This window comes from Pieris napi, chromosome 17 (genome assembly GCF_905475465.1).
Source record: "Pieris napi chromosome 17, ilPieNapi1.2, whole genome shotgun sequence".
Taxonomy (NCBI): domain Eukaryota; kingdom Metazoa; phylum Arthropoda; class Insecta; order Lepidoptera; family Pieridae; genus Pieris; species Pieris napi.
The window spans coordinates 8,215,900-8,240,185 of record NC_062250.1 but is presented as its reverse complement, the minus strand read 5'-3'; the positions used below and the strand labels follow the sequence as shown (position 1 = coordinate 8,240,185).

Here is a 24,286-nt window from a genome sequence, read left to right as displayed (position 1 = left end):
GTTACAACATTAACTTTCCTTGCCACACGCAATGACACCCAGATTTTGATATAATTTTAGGCATTTTAACATAAAAGCAAATAATAAATGAACATTTTAAATTTCGCGGTGTTTTACTTATGAATTGCCAGTAATAAACAGAAAAACAAACCGACTTGTCTATGCTGTTGTTCTAAATTATGATTGGTCCATAAAATCATTTGGTGCTTCATTCTTGTACTGAAAACGCCAAATACGCTTTCAAATCAAAATGGAGGATTTGTCGGTCGAGGTGTACGGTGAAAATGGTGCTTATTATAAGGTTTGTAAATCGTGAAGTACGCCATAGTTTAAGTGAAAAGACGTACATTTAATTCCTGTTAATCAAATTTAGATTTCTTAGGATATGGTTTTAATCTTTAGTCATATACTTACAAAAATATTTTGTCCGGGAAGATGATCGCGGCTGGAATGGACGCCATGTCCGCCTGACAGGGCGTGAATTTTCTATGCGTTTTATTCGTGCTACCTATAATATTTTTAACAGGAATAGTGAAACCGTCATCGAGCTTTTAACGCAAAATTATATTACAGGCATATTTCGCCTGCTGGAACAATGAAACATCTTGTTTCTTGTGGACTACCATCTGTATGAAAGCATCAATGTTTTATAATTCTTTTTTATTTTAGGCCATTGTCACCGACGTGCTCGACAACGAGGTTCTCGTAGCCTTTGAAAATGAGTAAGTTAACATTATCAATGTTTTTTATAGCGTTTCTCCAATATTTGGTTATAATACGCTCGCCGCTATTTACATTGTTTCAATGTTGCAGCTGGCAGCCAGAATCAAAGTTCCCATTTTCGCAAGTCTTCTTGCCACCTAAAGATACAAGCAAACAGATAGAATTTGTGGAAAACCAAGAGGTGGAAGTTTTAGCGAGATCAAATGAAAAGGAAGCATGTGGGTGGTGGACTGCAAATATCAAGGTAGATATTTATAAAAATTATGTATGGGTTTCGGTTAGATTGTCTTAGTCCTCTTAATATGTATTTATTTTTTGTTATGTTAAATAAGTCTGACTCAATCTCAGTAGAATAAGTATAAATAGTGGCACAATTTGAACTAAGTAAATTTAAGTTCTTTTGTTTCTTAGATTTATGTTTTAAACTGGAAGTTTTTGTGACAACACAACATAAAAATCTCTTTTAGAAGAAATGAGTTTTTCTAAATAATCTATGCGTATAAATGTTTTGGTTTTATGATCTAGAGTTAATCAAAATTACATAAATAAGCACACAAAATTTTAAATATTGGCACATAATATAGTTAACTTTGAAAAATCTTAAATACACCTTAAAATTTAATTTGTGTATATTCTGCTTAAAACTAATGAAAAAAAATACCATAATGGCTATACCATCAATTTTAGAAGATTTTAATGTTTTACAATCAGTAACTTAGTTATTAATAGTTTCTTGATTGATATATTTTAATTGATAAGATATTGGAAATTACTAATTCCAAAGTTTTTAATTGGCAGAGCAATATTTATTATTCATATTAAAACTGTTTTTACCCAATCCTATAGTAACATAAGCAATTAACTTAAATTTATCTTAATTCCTGTTAGACAATTTTCTAGGAGTATTTGATGATGTTGAAATTTTTCTCTGCATTTTTGATTCTGAATTATTCACCCATAACCAGACCAACTTGAGTTAGAGATTAAAAAAAAATCAATTTTATAATTCCATATGACAAGACAAAGTGACAAATGTAGTACTTAGTGATCTTTGTTTGAACTATCTATACCTAAGAGCAAAGATTTCATGTTCAGTGCTAGAGCTAAATGCATATCATATTAGAAAAAATATGGTTGCGTCTTAAAATCTTAGTAGACCAGTGTTACATACATTTATTGTATTGTATGTATAAAATAATGTTAATGTGAATAAACAAATTATAGTTACATTTTAGCTTAATCAAGCAAACTTACGATTACGATTTCCTGTATTCAAGATATCACATCTGATTTTACTCATATAATTTATTTTTAGCTAAGCAATCCTAAAAAAAAACAATTAAATTGTATTATCATTTGTAAGCTTAAAGCTTTTTTTTTAATATTTGCAATAATCGGGTCTAGTTTAGAGTAAAATGCATCTTTATCGTTTATCCAAAAGGTAGTAGTAAAAATGTAATGGCAATAGAAATAAGTTTATTCATTCATTTTAGCTTATTTTCTTTTGGGTGCCTGGCTATAATTAATGGTCTTACATTTCCCTTATTTCATCAGAATCTTTTCTTTTGTCTAATCTAAAGAGATAAAGCATAATATTATTTTTAAAGTTCACCATAGTCTTCTGTATGTTTCATATATTTTTTGATAGGAAATTAGGTGATCAGACTTTAGTGCCTCCAAAATCAAAATCGTTATATCTTTTCTGGAGACCACCAATCCAAGGGTGATGCAGGATGCCTGTGCTTTACCTAGTAAGCTGTTAATGCGGTAGATTGAACTATGTAAAAATGACTACATTAATAATTGCCTATATACTTATTTTTTATAAGTAAATCAATATTTTGTCATAGTTCTAAAAATAGTAGTACAAACGTGAATTATTAATTCCTTTACTCTATATTATGTGAATGGTAAATGTACAGATAAATTAATAATTACGAATATATTGACATAATATAAAAATATATATTTGAAGCCCCTCCAATAATATAAGTGTAATTCTGTTATTTAAACTTAATATTTTTTTTAATCGTTGCCCATTTCGGAGTCTTATGTTTGCTAGTAATCTATAGTATCTATACTAATACATATTATAAAGATGAAATATTTGTTTGCAAGTTAAGTACAATAGTGTTCCCTACGGTGTAAAAAAAATGCCTATGAAATATCTTTCATCGCAGGCGCTAAGAAAACTATTGATTATAAAACAAAAAAAACACATTATCAATATCTACAAAAAATGTTTAAAAAATAAATGTCCACCCGTGCGAAGCCGGGAATAGCCGCTAGTTTAAATGAGACATTTCAATAATATATTATATATCCACCATAAAAGATTGTTTGTGGTTATGCCATGTTGTTTTGTCTAACGAGGTGACCAATAAGTTACAATTTCGATCACTGCATGCCGCAACATTCTGCGGCAACCTTGAGTGAGAACTAGGACACACTGAAATCTTTAAATACGCATTTTTAACCGCCCACTAGATTAAGATTCTCGCGTGTTATACATGAAAAATGTATTACGCGTTCTACGCACGCTGACTTAAACTGATTTTAAGCAGCTTAAAAATAATCGGTCTTACTAATAAAGATTTATGCACATCGCATAAGCCTGTTATAAGAAAAATGTTACTAATAATGTCTGAATTGACAAGGTTGGTGTATACTGCTGTTATAACAAGTGTCTGGTTTGTATGAAGACTTGTACAATGCTTATACAACGCAGAGGCCTAGTTTAACGGGTGTATAAGACAAAAATTGCGTAATTTCATCTGATTTCGCGTTTGACAGCATTTTTTGACTGTTTAGTTCAAGGAAAGATTTAAGTTAGTAGATATTTGTGTTTGTTGAAAATAGATTTTATAGATCAAATAGAAGATTTAGATAATATTGATATGCAGCTAATACATACGATTGAAGATTTGCCGCCTCCAAGGAAAGTCAAAGAACATACCAAACTCGGTGCAATCCGTTATTACTTTCGCATGGCGATTTCAAAACAAAATACCGCTTTTCAAAGAAGTATGTTATGAAGATCTGTGACAGAGTGCGAGCTGATGTCGAAAAGAGTACTAGAGGTGGAGAGTTTTCGATTTAGGTGTCTTCTTCATGGCTTCTCAGTGTCATTAGAAAATGCCAAATTATATATAGTAGCACTGGCAATCCTCCACAATATTGCTATTGATATCAAAGAAGACCTGGATGTTACGTTTGATGACACTGAGAATGCTCCAGAAGAACCAAGGCCAACCTAGACGCCCCCAAGCAATCTGGCTAGACAAGCTGCTAGAGCTGCTTTTATTGAAACATATTTTTAAGGCTGTTTTATTTACATAGGTGTGGATAGTTAAGGACTTGAAATAAATAAAAAGTTATATTTCATTTAAAACGGGGGTTTTATTTTTTTTATAAGTATATAATTATTTATTTAATTGCTGCTGTAACAATTTGAGCCTTAGAAGATGCTTCTGTCTAGCCCTTTCGTGAGCTTCGGCGAGTCGCTTCTGTTTGAGCTCATGTGTTTCAGCCATCTGCCTTTGTTTTGTTTCGTGCTCTTCCTGGTAACACTGGAACACTACCGTGTTGCGGAGTTTGGCACTTTCCACTATTTGAGATGCCTAAAAAATTTAAGTATGATCGTTGAGGGATTTTGAATGAAATAGTCCTTTCTCTATCACATTGATACTAACCTCTTCTAACTTTTGTACTGCAGAACGCGGCTTTTTATGTAAAATTCTAGTCCTCTTTGTCTGAGGTTTTGGAGTTTCTATTAGCTGCAAATAATAAAATGTTATTAGTATATTGAGTAAATGTGTATATAATTGCTTTGGTTGATAAAATAAATACAACTTACATTAGAATTATGAGTCGTATCAAAATTATTAAATCAAACGTCAATCAAACACGGCGGGTTGCCAGGGTAACAATAAATAAGGGTCGTTTTGTTATTCAACCAATACACATCGATTATTAGTCAAAGAGGAGTTTATGCCCTGTACAAGCTCTATTCACTGAATTACTATCACCTTGTCATAACGCATGTATAGTGATTTTTTATTAGTAAGACCGTAAATCTATTAAATTTAGTGAAACTTTCATAAAGATTTATTTTATTTCTATTCGTATGTGAACAAGATTTCCTATTATTTTTGCCGTTGAATTGTTGAATTAGGGAATTAGGTTGGTCATGTATGTTAAATTTTTGATACACGTTACACGAAAATTTACAATAAAAAAGTGGAACTGAAATCTGACCAAAATTTACAATTATTATTCACATTTCGGGCCCAAATTCACACGCGGCATTTTGAGTTACGTTCTCTTTTATTCACGTACAATATAATATAATAATTATCTAAATACCATGTGTTTTCGGTATAATTCACGTTTCTCTTACATTTCCTTTGTCTTTTATCGAGTTTATAGAAGATTTTTCTACATAGATTTAGAAGTCCCCTTTTGCGAAATTAAGAGTTACCCAATTTTTTATTTAAATCTTGATTTTGAGTCATGCTTTAATATTTGTCTTTGTTGTATCCTATATATTATTTTTATTGCAACTCGGAGCTTTCTTAAATAAATACGATGAAACGCTTAATTTTCTACATATCGCACTTAATTCCCTTTAGAACGATCGTGCAAATAACTCTTACTAGGGCGAAAGGTTTCCCTTGCTATTATATCACTATATCCACTATACTACCCACATCACTAGGTTCTTCACAAGGGTGTCTAAGAGGTTTTTGGTTATGTAATATAATACATAGAGTATTATATTTAATAATACTAATAAATAAAAAAAAATATCCTCGTAGCCTAACTCATTTTTTCCATTACAAGCCTAGTAATGTTCGTAATGTATTATTGTTGTAAGTACCTATAAACTCTTCGTAAGTAGGTACCGTACTAATCTCTATCATATTTAAACATGCTAGCGTATTTTGGCTGGTCGGATAATTATGACTATGCTTTGGATCCCACTTACTCTTTTTACGATTTGATGACCAATCACGCAATGTACATCGTTCCAGCCATGTATTTTTCCGATGACCCAATACTTTCACTTAGTGTTCAACTGTTCTTTTGTTTACTCTACTTCAAAGTATTTTAGTAAGAACACAATTTAATTTTACATGCTATTTAAATTTGTATGTTTAAGTACAGCGCTAATCTGTTGTCAAGACTTAACTAAGTCTGTACCAACAATTACTACATTACACGATAAATATTTAATTAAAATATTTTACAGCTTAATCTGGCATTTTTTTTCTTCAATTTTGTATTTAGTGGCTTTACAAGTACTAAAGTACTTTAAAGTAAGCTTTTAGCTTTGCTTACTTTTGCTGACAAGGTTGGGGGGAGGGAAGTAAATTGCAGTAAATCTGCTTTCGTAATATATATTATAGATATATTGGAAATAAATAATTATTCTTGCAACTACATGGAATGTTCAACAGTTCACAATGGATTATACAGTTCATTGAATTTCTCTAATTTGGGTTCAACAGCATTAGTACCATTGTCAGTTATTAATAAACACATTGACTATTAAATTTTGTATACTCAAATGATTTTTGAAGAAATTACATGAAAGCATTTAAAACAAATTAAATTTTATTTAATCATATTGGTGACAATATGCCTAAGTACGTCAATATTAAAAAAAGTAAATTATATTACTACCACTTCCCAAGTAGATCGGGCGAGAAAAATTGGCAAGAAATTCTCCGCCATTCTTACACGCATTATAAAATCAAATAGTCTATAGGCCGATTTACATTATCTTAGTGTTTAGGAGAGTGCTTTAGTACAACTTGAAAGGCAAGTTCTTTAGCGTAGCGTTTACTAAAGCAAGTAGCGTTTACATGTTTCAACTAAAGTACTATCCTAAAGCACTCTCCTAAACACTAAGATAATGTAAATCGGCCTTTAGACTGAAATGTCACATCAAGTAGGAGTCTTCCATTTGGCAGTTCTAAGAAAGTATTTAGTGTTATTTTTAATTCGAAAGTAATAAAATAATTTTATTTACAGATGATGAGGGGTGAATTCCTGGTCATAGAGTACCTGGAGTGGGACAACTGCTATACAGAGATTGTGCCAAGAGACAGACTGCGGGTGAAACAGACCAAGACACCCATTGATAAGAACACCTTTCACAAGTTCGAGATACCCGTGCCCGAAGACCTTAAAGACTAGTATGTATATCTTAAGATTTCGTTGTCTCAGATTTTTAAGACCTAGGCCGTTACTCTGCAACTTCCAATGGCGACAGTGATATCGACCCTAACGTATTTATATGCAAGCTCGTGGCGATGATTTTGCAACCTTGGGAGCGCGCGTAACAAAATAGTATATTTCATTACGAGTGCGGAAAGCTTGTCATTGCAAAGAGTTCCGACAAATGTCTACCCGAGCCGAGGCGCAGCCGAAGGTGAGGGTTCACAGTCGGAACGAGCTGCAATGATGGTTCCGCACGTGTACTGAACGACTATTTTTAATACAGTTGCGAAAAAATTAAGCAATTTAATAAAATATTAAAACACAATAACCTCAACTAACTAATCATTTATTTCTTATAAAAGGTATAATTCACATATTCATTGAAATTACAGTTTTTTTACTAACTGGGGAAGTTTTAGGTTGAATATTTACTGTTTGAGACAAACTATTATTAATTTCGTATGATTGTTCATGTATATTTAATATAACAAACAACTAAACTAGCAAAGAACATTTTTGGAAAATGGCGCCAACTGTAAAAGAATATGAGCAGAGATTTTTTTTTTCTTCACCCAGACAAAGGGAACTATGCCCATACAGCCAAATCTTCAGTAGAATTTTTTTATTGATATGAAATTTAATGAGATGAAATGAAATGAAACCTAACCTAAAACTCATTGAATCAAATCATTAAATCTGATATTAAAACAAATGAGTAGCTTCTTTTTTAAAATATTTGCATGAATTATAAAAACTTCTATCATTTTTTTTAGTAAAAACTTCGTGGTTGTTTTTTTCTTTTTAATAGACATTATCTTGACAGTTGGGAAAGAAAACGCACTAGTTCGGAAAAGGTAAAGAAAAAGCACGAGTGTGTAATAGCCCACATCCCGAACGCTATACGTCCCTGCAATACGCCACTTTTTGAGCAACTGTATTAAAAAACCATTTTACAAATCGCGGTCGCTGTCGGTATCTCTATTTGAAGTTACAGAGTCCCTGGTTGATGCAAATATTTAGTTAGTACTGTGAAAGTACCAATGATAAGTCTATTATTAAAGTAATAAACTGATACTTTCATAAAAATATTAAGTTCTAGAAAGTGAAGTATAGTATATTAGCATTCAAAATGAAAGTATGCTTTCGATCTACACTGCATTCGTTTCTAAATTAATATTATGAAACTTTTGAATTGTTTTTAATAACAAACCTTTTACAGATACTAGAACGTATTATTTAACACTAGTTTTTAATCTCCAGCCTACACGATATGCACAGCGCGAAAGTGGAGAATGCGCACAAGGAGTTTCAGAAGGCGATCGGCGCGGCACTTGTCTGGTACGTGCCCGAGCGCGCCGTGCTCGCTGTTATCTCTCGGTGTGACACCTCGCAGAAGCGCGCGCAGATGCTCCACGAGATGCATTTCAGGTAAATAACTCATACACTTACTTCCTCATTCACTACATAGCTTGTTTGAATTTTTGGATCGACATTTTATATTTGTATTTTTTTCTCGTTTATAAATAAATTTATAGTAACACAGGATGAGTAGCTTTCTAAATAAATTCATTTACACTACAAATACTGGTATGGTTACTTTTGGTTTTTAAAACCAAAAAATATGTCGTAGTATATATATTACGATAAAAAAGAGGCGATTAAAAAGAGTGGCGGAAAGTTTCTTGTCAGTTCTTCTTACCCGCTCTACGCCCTTGACTTGCGAACTGGTAGTAAATGTAAATTTACGATTAATTTAACTTGACGATTCAAAAGTATACTTGGTTACCCACTTGAATAAAGATATTTTGAGTTTGAGTATACATATACTATTAACATGTAATTATAGCACTCCGTAAGACGCTATTTGCTCAGTTAACATTTAGCGTCTTGTTTGTTGTTAAAGCAGCCGACTCACTGCTTATGCAAACCTAGTGCTTACAGTAAATGGAAAATACAGGGCCAAGGGTTCAGAGATATTGCCCGGATAGGTAGTATGTATTTCCTACAGATTTATCGATTGCATATAAATTACATATAAAGTTTACATTATAGAGAAGTTTTTATTATGTCAGTCACAGAAATATGTCCATACTAAATATAATTATAAGCAATTATTGATATTATTTCAGAAATTTAACACAAAAGCTATTACTGTTGAAAAAGACTGAAGAAGCAGCCAGGCAGCTGGAGTCAACTAAAATACACAATCAAGGCGGGTTAGTATTACGTTACTATTCTATAAAAGATAAATACAAATATTACCTAGGACTCTATTTAAAGATAAATATATTAATTAAAACTTATGTTTAGAGTCATAAAATTTTTGTGTTTTCCAAATGATTATCCAACTGTTATAATGTATTTTCTATTGGGCATATAAAATATTCAAAAATAAAAAGGTAATATTGTAATGGTAATTAACAGTAAGGCATTGAATTAAAAAATGTTGTCGGGTATCAAGATTATGTTGATTGATGTTTATGCCTTCTGTTAGTCAAACTGATAGTTATTGGATTGGACCGAGCTTATTTATTTTGGGTATTGTTTCAGGTACACGGACGAGTTTAGCGTCCGCGAAGATCTAATGGGGCTGGCGATTGGCACGCATGGTGCTAACATTCAGCAGGCCCGGAAAGTTGCTGGGATCACCAATATCGAGCTGGAAGAGCTCACTTGCACCTTCAAGCTTTGTGGAGAGGTGAGATCCACCTTTAATTAGCCTATATCACTAGAAATAAAACAAGAGCAGTGTTTGGTCTTAGTGGCTGCCACTCACAACCCCGAGGTCGTGTCTTCGAATGACGGCAGTTCCGCAATGGATTATTCTAAGTCGCAATTGTCACTCGCTTATACGGTGATGAAAAATATCTGAAGAAATCTGGAAAGCCTTAAGCTACGGTTTCTTAGAAAAGCGGTGCCGTTAACTAATGGCCGTCTTTACAGTAGCCAAGCTGTGGTTTCATAGATAGTGCGACCGTATTCAAACGTAGTCACTCAGTACTCACTCGAGCGTTAGGTCGTGCACTGGTGAAAAATGGACGATTTGGACGTAGCATTATTAGTATTTTTGGATGAGTCTTCATGATTTTTAACAAAATCAATTAATTGTTCATCACATTCGCTCGTCCATGTCATTGTATTAATTAAATATGCGGCGCCGCTATGACGGCCGTCATGCAAATGACACCACCGCTATTTGACGTTACGGTGATACTCGACGTTCTCTAGTAAACCTACTCCGATATTATTTATAGACAACGTATGGGTGACGTCACCCAACGTTACATTACGGCCGTTAGATACCGGCCGGCACCGCTTTTCTAGGAAACCGTAGCTTTACAAGCAAAAATCGGCGAGTGTCAAGCACAGAAGGCACAAGGGTTGTAGCGCCAATTACTTTACAATCAAAGGACCGGCAAAATATGGTTATGAATATGAAGTGTTTGTTTGTCAGTCTGCCGAAGCTGTCCGTACTGCTCGCGCGCTACTTGAGTACGCCGAGGAGATGGTGAAGGTGCCAAGGCAGCTGGTGGGGAAGGTGATTGGTAAAAACGGAAAAGTTATACAAGAGATAGTGGACAAGACTGGTGTTGTCAGGGTAAGTTCAATAAATATTAAAAATTATAAAAGATGATAGAATTAAGTATAACAAAAAAAGAAGACAAGAATTTGTTTAATTTCTGCATTCTAAAAATTCTTTAATTTGTAATATTTTTCTTTATGAGCTTTACTTCTATTATATTTTTTTCTAAGGTTATTTTTACGTATTATTAAAAAATTTTTTTTTTGCTAAATGTGTATTTAACATAACTTTTAGTTTTGATTCATGTAATAAATTGAAAAGTAAACTTTTTATATTAAACTGTGTTCTTGGCTAACCATGCTTGCTAAGCTAGCGAAATGACCTGCTTTGCATGTATGGTCAGGTCAATAACCCAGTTAACTAGTGACGACAATATTTTATGTACATAAGATAGTCGCGAAAAGCTAATATAATATTGAGGTGTCATGTACAGGTGAAAGTAGAAGGTGACAATGAGCCGCAACCGGTTGGGCCCCGTGAGGAAGGCATGGTGCCGTTTGTGTTCGTGGGCACGAGGGAGAACATCTCCGACGCCAAGGTGCTGGTGGAGTACCACGTGGCACATCTCAAGGTAACTGACAATATAGAAATGCAGTGTAATTTAACCAATTACAATAATTTCTAATTTTATTATTATCAATAGGTAAATTATTCTAAATACATATATTCTGTTAACTTTGCTTGACGTATTTTGTTATGCCAATATTTGTTGTACTTCGATCAAAATTTCCTACAGGCATGTAATCTAAGAATAATGGTACACGTGTTAATGCAATTAACAATAACAAACGCGAGACAGCTGTTTATGACCTCAGGTGTCTTTCAGTCTTTCTTTAAGAAATTACACTTAAGTATGTTGATGTCTAAATATGAGAACATTACTTCGTAATAGAGAATGGCTGTTCCGTTATAAAGGGTGTATTAATGTATGGGTTTTGCGTTAATCCAAACAAATTTAACTCATGTTTACGTTATAAAGAATTTTTCGTTTTAGCGAATGCCGTTGTACTTTACACTGTATTTTAAACAAACTCGCAAACTCGCATATAAGACTAACATGGATGCTATAGTACCGTAATAAAAAAAGGTAAGTCAGATCTGACTAGAAAATGTGTGTTTCAGGAAGTAGAGCAGCTCCGTGCGGAGAAGCAGGAGATAGACCAGCAGCTGCGCGTGGTAATGGGAGGCAGCTCGGTGTCGTACCCGCCTCCGCGTGGAGCCCCCGCCCAAAGAGCACGACGCATGAGGCCTCCGCCCTCTACTCAGAGATATCCACCTGGTACGTAATGAACGTCTAACCAGTGGGGAACTTCAGTTTTAGTAACTTATGTTGAATATTAATAATAGATGGATCATACATGGTTTCATGGTGAAAATAGACTATCGTTAAATTTCTTTAAAATGCAATATTACTAGAAATCTTAAGATATTTTTACGTATTTTGTTGGTGTATGATTTTATGGTTTATAACTTAGGGAGCGTTCAAGTATTACGTAACGCAATTTTTGGAGATTATTGACACCCCCCCTCCCCCATGTAACTCGCCGTAACGTTTTTCAGTACCCAAGTATAGTAAAACGTTTCGTGACCACCTAGTGGCTCTTTAGTTACTATTATGTGGCGTAAGTCGAAAAAAATATGAACAATAACGCGTAATTCAATCCCCGCCCCGCATCGTAACGTTTTACAAAAGGACCCATAAAAATACGTTACGTAATACTTGAACTCTCCCTTAAGAGTAACCGTAGAAGAATAGAATAAAATTGTTTGTAGTTCAAAAAATGCAAAGCTTTCACAATTGTTACAAGGTATTAGTAGCAGCATTATAATTTTGCAGGCGGCAGACGCACGACACCGGAACTAGGAGATGATCGACCTGAACGCGGCGAAGGCTCTTACCGCGGGCGGACGAGGCCGCCGCGAATTAACAGGTATTTTTCAATTTTTTTTTCTTTAAAGCCATTGTCTAGATTCGACTTTAAAGGCATTCATGAAACGTTGATTACATTTTAGTAATAAAGGATTTATTAAACACTTTAAGAGGATAATTAGTTCTAAAAGTACCTCTTACTACTTAAATCTATATGAATACTAGCTGACCTGGCTAACTTCGTTCCGCCCTACAACCTTATAATATCGTTGTTACTTTAATTTAACTTATTTTAGGATTTCATTAATGTTAAGTATTACATTAATACAACTTTTTTGCAAATACAGAAATGTTTTATTGCTTGCCATTGCGAAAGAAGAATGGCAGTTTTACACATTAGGCATCTTCTCTCTAGCGTCAATATGGCGATACTGCATGTTAAGCACTTTCTGATATCCAACATCTTTCGATCAGGATCAAAGCATGGTTATGCATCTCCTCATTCACCTCAAGATCGGAATTTCTTGAACTGACACGAATTCGACGTAAAATGATGCGTAGTTTTGTCAACAGATGGCACCATATGGTTTTTGCATTCGTAAAATTAATTAATTAATTTATTGTTATTCGATAATTTATCCGATATTTTATTGCTTATTCTGCTATTCGGGACGGAAACAAATCCAACGAATCAAAAACCATGGCAATCGGTCCAGCCGTTCTCGAGTTATAAGTGTTGTAACAAACACGACTTTCTTTTATATATATAGATATACATAGAGATACATATAGACTCAGAAATGTGCTTGTAGTAATTTAAATCAAAATTGTTTTATCAGGTCGAGTGAGCGTCGCGGCGAAGAGAGGCGCGTCCCACTAGAGAACGGGCGTGCCCATCCTAGACCGCCACGAGATGCAAGAGACACTCCGCGAGACCAGAGGGAAAATGTTAGTATTGAACTATATTTCTTCTACAAAAGAAGTAGCAACATACGGCTAAACGGATACAACTGAAAATGTTTTAAAATTCAAGAAATCTAAAGAAAATAAAAAAAATAATGTTTAAACTGAACTATATCTTTTATGACTCAATGATCTTAAACAATTTGCAAAATATGCGTAATGCATGTACAGTCAAACCTGGATAAGCGAGAGGTCAAGGGAGCACAATATCATTCTCGCTTATAGAGGTTTCTCGCTAATGCAGGTACATGGGTAGCTTTTCTCTCTTATAGGGGTACGCAGCAATAACATGTCACAGCAAGTACCTACGAATGTAGTAAATAGGTATAGGTCGGTTATCGAAAGCTGGCGCGTTCACAGTACTCACACTAATGCAATTTCACTATACAGTATGTTTAAAAATCCAAATATATTTTATATGGATCCCAAAGTTGTAAGTCCGACCAAGAACGTAAAAGAGTAGTTTGTGTAAATAATTTTTCATTTTTCGACATAAGCTCCATCTAGCTCAACACACTTCACTTTTACTTCACTAACTATTCTTTCAATACTCCTCTTAGAAACCCCAGTCGCATCTGATGTCAAATTAAATATAACATTTTTTCATTAAACTGTTTTTATTAAGATGCTTAAAATAATTAAAAACATTGTGCACCATTTAACGAGATTGCACTGGTTATGTTTAAAAAAAAGATCAACATGTACAATAAAGATCAACATTTTAGTTTGACATCACGTCTCGCGCTTATTCACAGACACTACACAAGCACAAAGTGTAAATGTGATGAAGCCGCCAGCTTTAGATAACATACCTAAATATTATGTACAAATATATAAATATTATGTATAAATATTTATATATATATACAAATATATATATAAATATTTTATTTAAAAATTATTTACACTTAAAAAAATCCGTCAATTTCGTTTGGGTTCCTGTTTTTGTATTTTGAATGTTTTTCTCTAACTCATAAATTTTGTCGAATATAGCTTGATGAAGCTCGACTATCGCTTATAGAGAGGTATAGATAAGTAGCAATCTCACTTACGGAGGTCCCGTTTCTCGCTAATAGAGGTTTTGGGAGTTTAAAATGACGGGTCCCCGCTATTACTCTCACTTATAGAGTTTTTTCACTTACCCAGGTTTGACTGTATATGAGATAAGCTTTTCAATAAAATCAGTTTCAGGTTTTTGTTTTGCTTGCGTCTGTACTTTAATTGAATGAATGTGAATTTAAATGTTGTTTATGTAGAGCGGCAGACGGCGTGAGGGCCGCGAAGTGAGGGAACCCGGCCGTCGGCAGACTGATGAAGACAGCTCACCTCTCGACAGCCAAGACGTTTCCAGCGCCGATCGAGGTACGTAAACACTGCTTATACGCTTTGAACACGCACGTGACGTCAGTTTAATTTGAATTAACGGTTATGAAAGACGTACCCAGATTCAAAGTAGGTAGTAGCGCTAGGTCTGGACTCTGAATCCCACCTTTAGTGCATGTTGCTTGCGTGTTTTTGCTTTTTTCTTAGAAATTAACTTTTTTTATAGTATTCAATGCCTAAACTCCAATTTCTGTATACTAATATCTGAAAATATTACATCTGCTAAATATAGTACAGTAACATTTTTTTGTTTATTTTGATGACATGGATGTAAAGTAGACTGTCTTTTGATTTTTTTTTTAATTCTTAAATAACAGCTGATGTGTTAATGATATTTTTATTTAATATTTAAAAATTATTTAATTTGGTATGGTTTGCATGAATTATTTTTAATTGAAACTGCTAATACTAATTTATTTTTGGGTATGCCCTATGTTATGATTGGATATTTCGGTATAAGCATATCTTTTACAATTATTTGATATATTTATTTTTATATTTATAGTTTTATTATTTTTATTAATTAGTATAGAATTTTGTCAAATAGTTTAAGAGGGCATGTTTTGGTATTGAGTATGCCGTAGTGTAGTGTAGTGTAGTGGTGACGTGTGCAGAATCCGTGTCTTCGGAGGGGACGCAGAACACCGAAGAGCAACCCGCTACTTCCAGGAGAAGGCGACGCAAGCAAGGAGGTATACGCACGCATACATTTACACTTATCTGCACGCACTATTTCGTCTATTAAAATATACCTGCGCTATGACGTATTGTATGGAACATATACACACACACAGGCATACATTGATAGTTATGCATGCACCTGTAACTTGAGATTCTCGAACCTATGTTAAACTAGTAAGTGGTATTTAAAGTAACAAATCGTGTATTTTTAATTTTAACTCTATATGTGGCTTATATTAGTGGGAGTGTGTGAATTTTTTAGTAAATTAACTTTTTTACACATTAATATTAAATATGAGCTTTTGATCGTGTCTGACTCTAATTTTTAATTAATATATAGGGTTTTTAATAGCGTGTTTTTAGTGTCTTAGTACTTTTAGTAAATAATTTATTGTTTACGTTCTATGTAAGATTTTTAGATTATAACTTAAATAAATCTAACCTACGACTGTAAATTATTGTAAGCACGCAATAATGTAAGCATGAATGTTTTCAGGCGGCGGGTGGAAGAACGGCGTGAGCGGCGGCGGCGGCGAGGGCGGGCGAGCGGGCGCGGTCAAAGGCAAGCGCGAGGCCAAACCCAAAGGCGAGCCGCTCGTGAACGGCACAGCGTAGGGCCCTCGGTCGCCGTCGGTCGCCATACGGGACGAGGCCCCACCGCTCGCTTCGGCCGGCCGTGACCCCGACTCGTCAACTTACATTTCGATTCTGACTCCGACTGCGGCGAAGCGGATCACTCGTCATAGGTCATTTCATTATAAGTTTCTTCGCTCGGCCGACCCCGCGCTCGCCGAGCGGCGACGCTATCGACGGTTTAGGTTTGCGTGTGTTATAGCGTTTCTTCGACTCTGACTAACTAGATATAGGCCTCTATCTCGTCCCGGTATCGCGTCCGAGACGCTGTCACGTCGTGTGGTACGATTTTATTTTTATTTGTATGATATCATTGAGTTGATATGTTATTGAAGCGAGTGTCGCATGCCACTCTCGTTTGTGACGCCCTGTCCAGTACGTACGTACTACGTTTACGGTGCACGCGGACGGACTCAGCCGAAGGCGGCTCTACTGACTGGACTCACTAGGCTGGGCGCAGCGCGTCGCCACGCCACTAGACTCACTCGTATTATGCTTTCGTAAGAGATTCGTGATTTGTATTCGTGATTACTCGATTATATGAAAAATTAAACAATGTGTACGTCGCTCCCCCGGACGATACTGAGCCGAGCGCGCCGAGCCGAAGCAAGGCCACGCGCGACTCGACTCCTATAAATATAACATTTCTGTACATATTTTCAACTTTGGTTTTATTTCTACCTTTCACGTCTACTAAAGGACCCCTGAAAATACTAGTGTGACTACCAGCTTGCCAAGGAAGTAGAAAAAAATATAAAAAGATGTCACTGGTCAGTTTATTTGTACAAAGTTACATAATTCACTACATCTATAATACTGTTAGATACATCCTTGATATATCATAATGTACTATTGATATTTACAATATTGCATCATGCCATTCTCTATGATTTTTTAAATAAAACTTATTACGTAAGACGAAAATGGATAAAATTCTTATGTAGAGAAGGCATCACATTTACATTTACCAAATTTGACATTCTAATTAAAAGTTTATGTAGGTTTATGAATCCTAATCTTAATCTAGTTAGAAATATCTCTATACAAAAATATTTGAAACCTATTTTCTCTGACATGTATTTATGCCCTGTTTAAAATCTATACCTTCTAGATAATATTCGTAGCATTTTTAACCTTTGGTATAAAAAGAAATAATACCATGCGGTCATTACGTATCTACTGCTACAAACTGCACTCACCTTGAAAAATGTGAACAGCGCCTACATATATTCATTTAAAATGATTTGAGTATTATTAATTTTACGCTTATCTTGATAAGGGCTGGGCCTGACTAGGTTAAAATAATGTGGCGTCTAATAATACCTATCTTAATATCTAAAAACAATATACAGTACTTTGAGGTCGTGAACGAATTGTATTAACAGGTTTGTTACACAACATATTCAAAACGTTCACAAGCTCCTATTATAATATTTACAGATCATCAGTCGTAAACGCGTTAATATGCATTATTGCCGGGAATAACTTCACAGAAAGCAACAGCAAAACATTGATATGTAAAATCTTCACTTTATATTTCATAAAACATTTAGAAATTAGTAGGTACATATTTCTATTATTGATATTTTTAATGCTAAGAACAATAGGCCTTGTCATACTGTAAATCTTTTTAGTCCAATTTGATACACAACTTTTAATTCTTGCGGCTAGAGTACAATCTATAATTTTAGTGAGACTTGTTAGATATTTCATTACACCCATAATTATACAGTAATTTTAATATTGTTTCATATCAGTTGGAATTAGCATTTTGGTACCACTGAAAAGTTGGCAATATATTTTCTCATATCTTAGTATTCCATACTAGCAGTTATTAAACAAAAGTGCCCAAGTGTTGCGGTCTGTCCCCGGCAATAATGAGGTGGCGGCATTATATGAGTCGACCATCATCTCGACAGTCGTCCGACTCGCTGTCAGAAGAGTGTCGTGACGCGTCGCAGCAAGAGTCGTCACTCCAGTGCTGGAACTCTTCTTTATGGTGCTCGAGTGCCATCAGAGATGGAAATAGACTATCGCACGAGCTGCATCTGCAATTTATCAATACTTTAAATTAACGATGCTTTTTTATCACGTTAATATTGAAAACGCCTGCACTGATAAACCGATTTTGTACAAGGAGTGAGATGTACCAGGTAAACCCTTAGTAAATGCATTCTATGGTTTATATGCAATTCTGCATGTTTTGTTTTTTATCGTAGTTATTATTTTGTCGAATCTGAACGTAGTCCTACACTTGCAAAAATGCCACGAAGGCAGCATTTGCTTTTTTTAAATATAGCTATATTAAAGTGCAATTACCCAAAGTGCCTCTTTTTCTGTTGATGGTCGCTTAGCAGACGACGTGAGGGAAACGATCTGTCGCAAACATTGCAAGTCAATGCCTCGTCTGAAACAAACACGTCTCATTGAAAATCCAATATGTTAGAGTAAAATAAAAAATACTTTAATATAATTTTAAAAAATATCTGCAGTATATAAACTTTACTTACAGTACAGCAATGTGCACTTATCCTTAATATACTGTATTAACTGTTACAGAATAATTTAAACATAGCCCTTACCAATTCATCAACATCAAACCCAAGTATTAGAAACATGCAATTCAGGCAGTTGATGTATTTTATGATGATTAGATAATAAAATATATTTTTTAAGTACCATTCCTAAAGGATGATTTAAAATTAAAAGCATGATATTTTATGTGTCTGATTTAAAAAAAAAATATTTAACCAATAAACTATGATCAATTTTCATACTTTATTATACTACACTACGCACTATATAATCAGCTGTTTTACATATTGCTTAGATTTATCTTTTGGGGAATTTTAATGAATAGCACCAATATTTATGTACATTTTAATTATAATATTACTTAAAATGAGAAAAAACAAGTATAATTCTGCATTTAAATTGTAAAGAAATAAAATATTACCATTATAATGATGTTTTATAATTTTTTTAAACTGAGCATAATAGATACAAATGTAATAATAGTACTAAATTATTACATATTAATACAAAATATTTGATAAAATATTTAAGTCTAAGTTAATAATTGCGCTTTTTACATTAAAATAAAGATTAAAAGTTAAATTAAAGTATCCTATAATGCCATCAGCACCAATTTTTATTATCACATAAGCCACAGACTAATATATTCAATTAATAAATAGTAATTGTGTAAAGAACATGATAAATAATTATAAAACAGTTTGTTTACAGTATATAAGATTCATTGAAAGTTTCATAAATTCAGTCAAGGTATTAAGTACCTATGAAAGAGGTCACATTAACCACATCCATTCTTATGTGAATTAGCAGCATTTAGGAGTATGGCAAATCTAATAGGCAATTGGAGTTCCAACATATTAGCTAATCCATGTAGAAAACTATAAAATCTGTGTTATATGGGTAGCGTGTTGGACACGGATGATTTAAACACGCTTCCAAACAATCTTGCTCCAGATGCACCACCCGGAATTGATCCCATCATCATCCAAAGCAATGCCAGCACTTGACCCACAGCACAGATGACTGTCAACGGTGTACTTTGTAGGTGCAATGCACAATACAAAGTGGCAATTAGAGTTGAGCCATACAGACATGTTGTTAATGCTTTCTCCTTTGAAAATAGAGATTTGAGGTGTGACCAAGGCCCCCATAGAAAACTGAAACTGTTTAAAATATGATAAGTGTTTGTTTCTTGCTTTTATAATTGCATGACATGAACAATGCAGTGCATGTTAAAATTTAATGGATGAAAAGGAATGTAAACTTTTATTCTAGTTTAAGTGAAATTCAAACCTGTTCTAGTTAAATGCAGGTTTGTTATAGGAAATAAATGGTTTTTTAAATGTATAGAATGAAATATATTTATTAATAACCTTGTTTTAGCATTGCATTGATGTAATAAACTGGTTTATGAGTCATTGGCTTTTTTTGCATTATACTACAAACTTACCTAAAAATAAAAAAGAGACTTCCCAGAGTAAACAACAATGCAAACTTCCTTGCTTGTAGTAGAAGAATAGGTATATACAAAAATGACAATATGAAACATAGGATGCCAAAGAATAAACAGATACCGAAGCCCATAAACCGCTGTGTTCGAGTCTGAAACAATAATGTATTTTATCAAAACATTACTTGTGGCTGACCTCATTAGTATATGTAAACAAAGTATTAAAGATATAATACTTAATGGCACTTACCAGTGTGAAATATTCCTTCTGTACTTCTTCAAACCAAGAGGCTGTAGTGCTCGTGCTGGTAGGAGTTTCCTCATTACTTCTGGTAAAAAAGTTCGACGTCGAAAAGGGTAAATTGAATTTATAACTTCGACGGCTTTCATTTTGAAGTAAATAATCGTCTAAATCCGATTTTAACGTGGCCATTTCTTCTTAATTTTAAAATAATTGGCACAAAATAATTCCGGATATTTGCGATTATTTATTAAATGTTTAAACACATTCCCAAACATACGCGAAATACGAAGAGTTGACCAATGAATCAGCTATCAAGTATCAACTGACGATTGACTTGTCTGTCAAAGTGACAGTCGGCAGTAATTATTATTCTAGAGACAATGTCAGTCTTGAGTCTTCACTGCAGTATTTAGTTTAAAAAAAACATAAAATGGTCTACATAGTTTAATATTATTGTTATTGACGAAATCTATCACGTACCGTAGTCTGTGTCGTCACTGAAGTCGTCGTGCGTTTGCCGTATGTTATTGTTGTATCGGTCATGCGCACAGGGCGGGCAGACTCCACGCGTGTCTCGCTCATCCAGGTCAGTACTACTTGCATCTGAATCTATCTCAGCTTCCTCGATATGAATATCTTCACTTTGTTTGTTGTCGAGTTTCTCGTTTGAAGAAAGCTGGTTGTAGTTTTTTCGGGGTGGTCGTGAATCTGTAAATAGGAATTATAATTAAATATAAGTTTTACGTCGTTTATTTGTATATACTTGATAAAAATATAGTAAACCTTGACATTTAGATCTACAATCTGGTTTGGTTGGTATTAATTACGTTGTTAGTACGACACACATACTTTACATGATATAATTTTTAGATGGGTTTCGCCCATCGGGAGCCCGCGATGTGATTCACGTGAATTTTGGTTTGACTCTGCACCTTGTGAGATCCATTCTGTCCACGTATTAGGTGTGATACTTATTACCTATTAATCAATGGTGGAGAGTATTGACAAATTCCAACATTTTTATTTCATCATATAGATACAGGCCCGTCTAGGAACCTTTTGCTATGTCATTTTTAACAGGCGAATGCTTGAGCACAATTCAATGAAGTAACTTTTTCGAGACATCAGGTTTGTCATAAACAAAGCTTAAATGTAACCGCGACACTCGTTAGGTAGTTTTGGATATTAATTTCCACAGACAGACAAAATCTATAGTTTTATATATGTATATAATATACATATATAACTGATAAACTAACGACCTTAGATTGCCAATATTTATAAAAACATAATATCAGAGGTGCTTGTTGTAATCTTATCATCCTTAGTAAAACATTGGGTATAGACAAGAAAACTGGCTAATATAACGGAACTATTAATTATGGTTACCATCTAAAGTATATCCTTAGCATTAATGTCAATATCATTACTCTTTTAAATTTATCTCGCGTTCATAAGATAAGCAGAAGTAATAATAGCAATAGCATATCGTGAATAAAATAATTATTACATTATGTATGTAACAGATGGTTAGATTTAAAGCATTCCAATATTAAGGTTATAATTAAAGTGTTATTGTATACGAACTTTGTATTATAATAGAATGAAAATATAATTTAACTCCGTGAAACTGTTAATAAAGTTCAATTATTTTACTTGTATTGTACCTACTAGAAGACTCGGCCAAGCGTTGCTGTGGCTAAGATTTTTGTTATATTACATAGTAGTAAACTATTCAAGAGAAACGGCAGGAGAACACCAATCCACCATGCGTTTTTAGTGGTTTTGCCATTAAATTGTAGCTTATGTGAAACGTTGGTAATTATTTTGATAAGGATCAATACTAAGTAACTAACTAGGTACGAATAAAGAGCCTATTCTAGCGGTGGTAACTTAATAAAAAAAATTAATAAAAGGACGCTTATTGTGACGAAACTTAAACTTAAACTTTTATAGATAGTGATGTGTCCTGAAAAATTGTTATACATCAATTTGTTCTATCATTAATAGTTTTCGCAGCGCACACGATTGAAGGAAGTTTTTGTTTTTTTTTGTACACCTTGGGTTTAGATTATTCAAGTTTTAGTAAGCATCCCAAATTTTTTTGAAAATGAAACATAGCCTATGTCACTCGGGAAACGTGTAGCTTGCCAACGGTGAAAGAATTCTTGAAATCGGTTCAGTAGTTTCGCAGCCTATTCATTTCAAACAAACAAAAATCAACTCTTTATAATATTATAGTATAGACAAGTAACATAACCCTAAGGGCATATTAAGTATTCTGAGTTCAGAAATTATTTTACGACAGAAAGCTTTAGTACTCACTTAGAACCTTTTTTATTCTTTTTCAGATTCAATAAAATGGACAAAAACGCGCCAAGAATTGCCATCCTCGGCGCTGGAGTTATAGGTTTGACAGTTTCCAAAATATTACAAGATGAACTTAGAAATGCCGATATTACAATTATTTCGGACGAATTTCGAGAGAACACTGTTAGTGACGTTGCTGCAGGGATCTTCCGACCTGGCCTTAGCTTTCGGGGCCCCACGCAAGCGATCACGAAACGTTGGATCGATAAGTCTTGGTACTTCTGGCAGGACATACTCAAAACTCGGGAGGCTGAAGAAGCTGGTGTTTTATCCGTCGGTTGCTACATATTCTCCAAAGAAAACTATCACGTTACAAGAAATGGATTGATTGAGGACATAGTGCCAATTTACCGGGCAGTCGATAAGGACGAGTTGAAGATCGTAAGCGAAGGTTGGAGGTATGGATCCTATTTCACAACTGTAAAAACTGGTTGCGATCGCTACTTACCCTGGATGCAGAAATCATTTGAGGCAAAAGGCGGTAAAATCATTACAGGGAAGGTAGAAAGCTTTTCATCACTACCTAAGTATGATTTAGTATTCAATTGCACGGGGATGGGAGCTAAATATTTGTGCAAAGATAACGATTTAGTTCCAATTCGTGGGCAAGTCTTTAAGGTAAAGGCTCCATGGTTGAAGACTGCTTTTTACGGCGATTACGATGCGTATATAATTCCGGGACAGGATGGTATAGCAACCCTGGGAGGTGTGAGACAATATGATAGCTATAACACCAAAGTTTGTAAGTATGATGCTGCAGCTATAATGGAGAGATGTGTTGAGCTGTTGCCGGCGTTAAAGAATGTGGAGATTGTGGGGCAAAGGGTCGGGTTGAGGCCTCATAGAGTACCTGTGAGGGTGGAATCAGAGGTGGTTAGTGGGTTGAAAGTAGTTCACTGCTATGGTCACGGAGGATATGGTGTTATGTGCGCTCCGGGCACTGCAATGGACGCCGTAGCGATTGGGTTAGATCAATTGAGATCTAGTGTCAGAAGTAAAATTTAATTTTAGAAATACAATATTAAATAAATAAATTATAGAGTGAGAATAAAGTTATATTTCAATTTTATAGTTTTAACCATATGTGATATAAATTGAATTATATTGATTAATAAATAAGCATTACAATTGCCACATTGTTTCTTTTGTTATAAGATTGGCTGTTTTATTTGAGTGACAAGGTATTTGAAGGACTTTTTTTTAGTTTACGGAGAATCCCGTTTTTCGTACCGTTGAGAACAATCTTTAGATAATTAGATGATTATCATCCCGATCAATGGCAGTTGTTGCATCTGGAAACGCGGTATTGTTTTACTTTGCAAAGTGTACATAGTGGTAACTGTTTGTTTGATTAAAAGAGTCTTCATGAGATATCGAAGTGTAACTTTATCTCTGCATGCCCAAGGGAGCTTGGAAAGTAATACTTCATACAGTCTTCACATGTAACCGAATGCAATGCATTGCATGCAAGGCGAATAGAATTGTTGAGTGCCCGTCGGGAATCTTATACATATTTTTCTATTAGACAATATTGTGGATAGACTGTGGTAACCGGTAACGCGCTCTGCGCAAAAGTCATAACAATATTTTACGAATACGCTCGCTTTTGTATAACGTCTAACTCAT

The 24,286-nt window shown here is 34.3% G+C and overlaps 3 protein-coding genes across 5 annotated transcripts; 2 read left to right on the top strand and 1 right to left on the bottom strand.

Moving 5' to 3' along the window:
* Positions 1–172: 172 nt before the first annotated feature.
* LOC125057867 (fragile X mental retardation syndrome-related protein 1) lies at positions 173–16,724 on the top strand. 3 transcript variants are annotated; one of them, XM_047661792.1, is made up of 15 exons: positions 173–301; positions 670–722; positions 814–967; positions 6,760–6,923; positions 8,209–8,376; positions 9,078–9,164; positions 9,499–9,646; positions 10,403–10,546; positions 10,965–11,102; positions 11,654–11,810; positions 12,369–12,462; positions 13,241–13,349; positions 14,621–14,726; positions 15,362–15,439; positions 15,925–16,724. In XM_047661792.1, exons 1-15 carry the CDS (start codon positions 251–253, stop codon positions 16,041–16,043), a joined length of 1,770 nt encoding a protein of 589 aa, XP_047517748.1. In that variant the 5' UTR covers positions 173–250; the 3' UTR covers positions 16,044–16,724. The 3 variants fall into 3 exon arrangements, with proteins under 3 accessions (XP_047517748.1, XP_047517747.1, XP_047517749.1); XM_047661791.1 differs by having other exon boundaries at positions 15,347–15,439; XM_047661793.1 differs by lacking the exon at positions 15,362–15,439.
* A 2,203-nt stretch (positions 16,725–18,927) lies between these two features.
* Positions 18,928–20,599, bottom strand: LOC125057869 (protein transport protein sft2). Its single transcript, XM_047661795.1, has 3 exons — positions 20,297–20,599; positions 20,047–20,198; positions 18,928–19,759 (listed from the first exon to the last, which is right to left on the bottom strand). The coding sequence occupies exons 1-3, from the start codon at positions 20,477–20,479 to the stop codon at positions 19,489–19,491; spliced, it is 606 nt and encodes a 201-aa protein (XP_047517751.1). The 5' UTR covers positions 20,480–20,599; the 3' UTR covers positions 18,928–19,488.
* A 123-nt stretch (positions 20,600–20,722) lies between these two features.
* Positions 20,723–24,038, top strand: LOC125057868 (D-aspartate oxidase). The gene is made up of 2 exons (XM_047661794.1): positions 20,723–20,876; positions 22,642–24,038. Exons 1-2 carry the CDS (start codon positions 20,812–20,814, stop codon positions 23,663–23,665), a joined length of 1,089 nt encoding a protein of 362 aa, XP_047517750.1. The 5' UTR covers positions 20,723–20,811; the 3' UTR covers positions 23,666–24,038.
* The last annotated feature ends 248 nt before the right edge of the window (positions 24,039–24,286 follow it).

Bases quoted from the DNA above. Each gene is read 5' to 3' on its own strand.
- LOC125057868 (XM_047661794.1), top strand. From the start codon at position 20,812: ATGTTATTGTTGTATCGGTCATGCGCACAGGGCGGGCAGACTCCACGC. The intron at 20,877-22,641 runs GTCAGTACTACT...ATTCTTTTTCAG, and splicing joins CGCGTGTCTCGCTCATCCAG to ATTCAATAAAATGGACAAAA.
- LOC125057869 (XM_047661795.1), bottom strand. From the start codon at position 20,479: ATGGCCACGTTAAAATCGGATTTAGACGATTATTTACTTCAAAATGAA. The intron at 20,199-20,296 runs GTAAGTGCCATT...TTATTGTTTCAG, and splicing joins AGAAGGAATATTTCACACTG to ACTCGAACACAGCGGTTTAT. The intron at 19,760-20,046 runs GTAAGTTTGTAG...TATTTTAAACAG, and splicing joins AGTCTCTTTTTTATTTTTAG to TTTCAGTTTTCTATGGGGGC.
- LOC125057867 (XM_047661791.1), top strand. From the start codon at position 251: ATGGAGGATTTGTCGGTCGAGGTGTACGGTGAAAATGGTGCTTATTAT. The intron at 9,647-10,402 runs GTGAGATCCACC...TTTGTTTGTCAG, and splicing joins CCTTCAAGCTTTGTGGAGAG to TCTGCCGAAGCTGTCCGTAC. The intron at 13,350-14,620 runs GTTAGTATTGAA...TTGTTTATGTAG, and splicing joins CGCGAGACCAGAGGGAAAAT to AGCGGCAGACGGCGTGAGGG.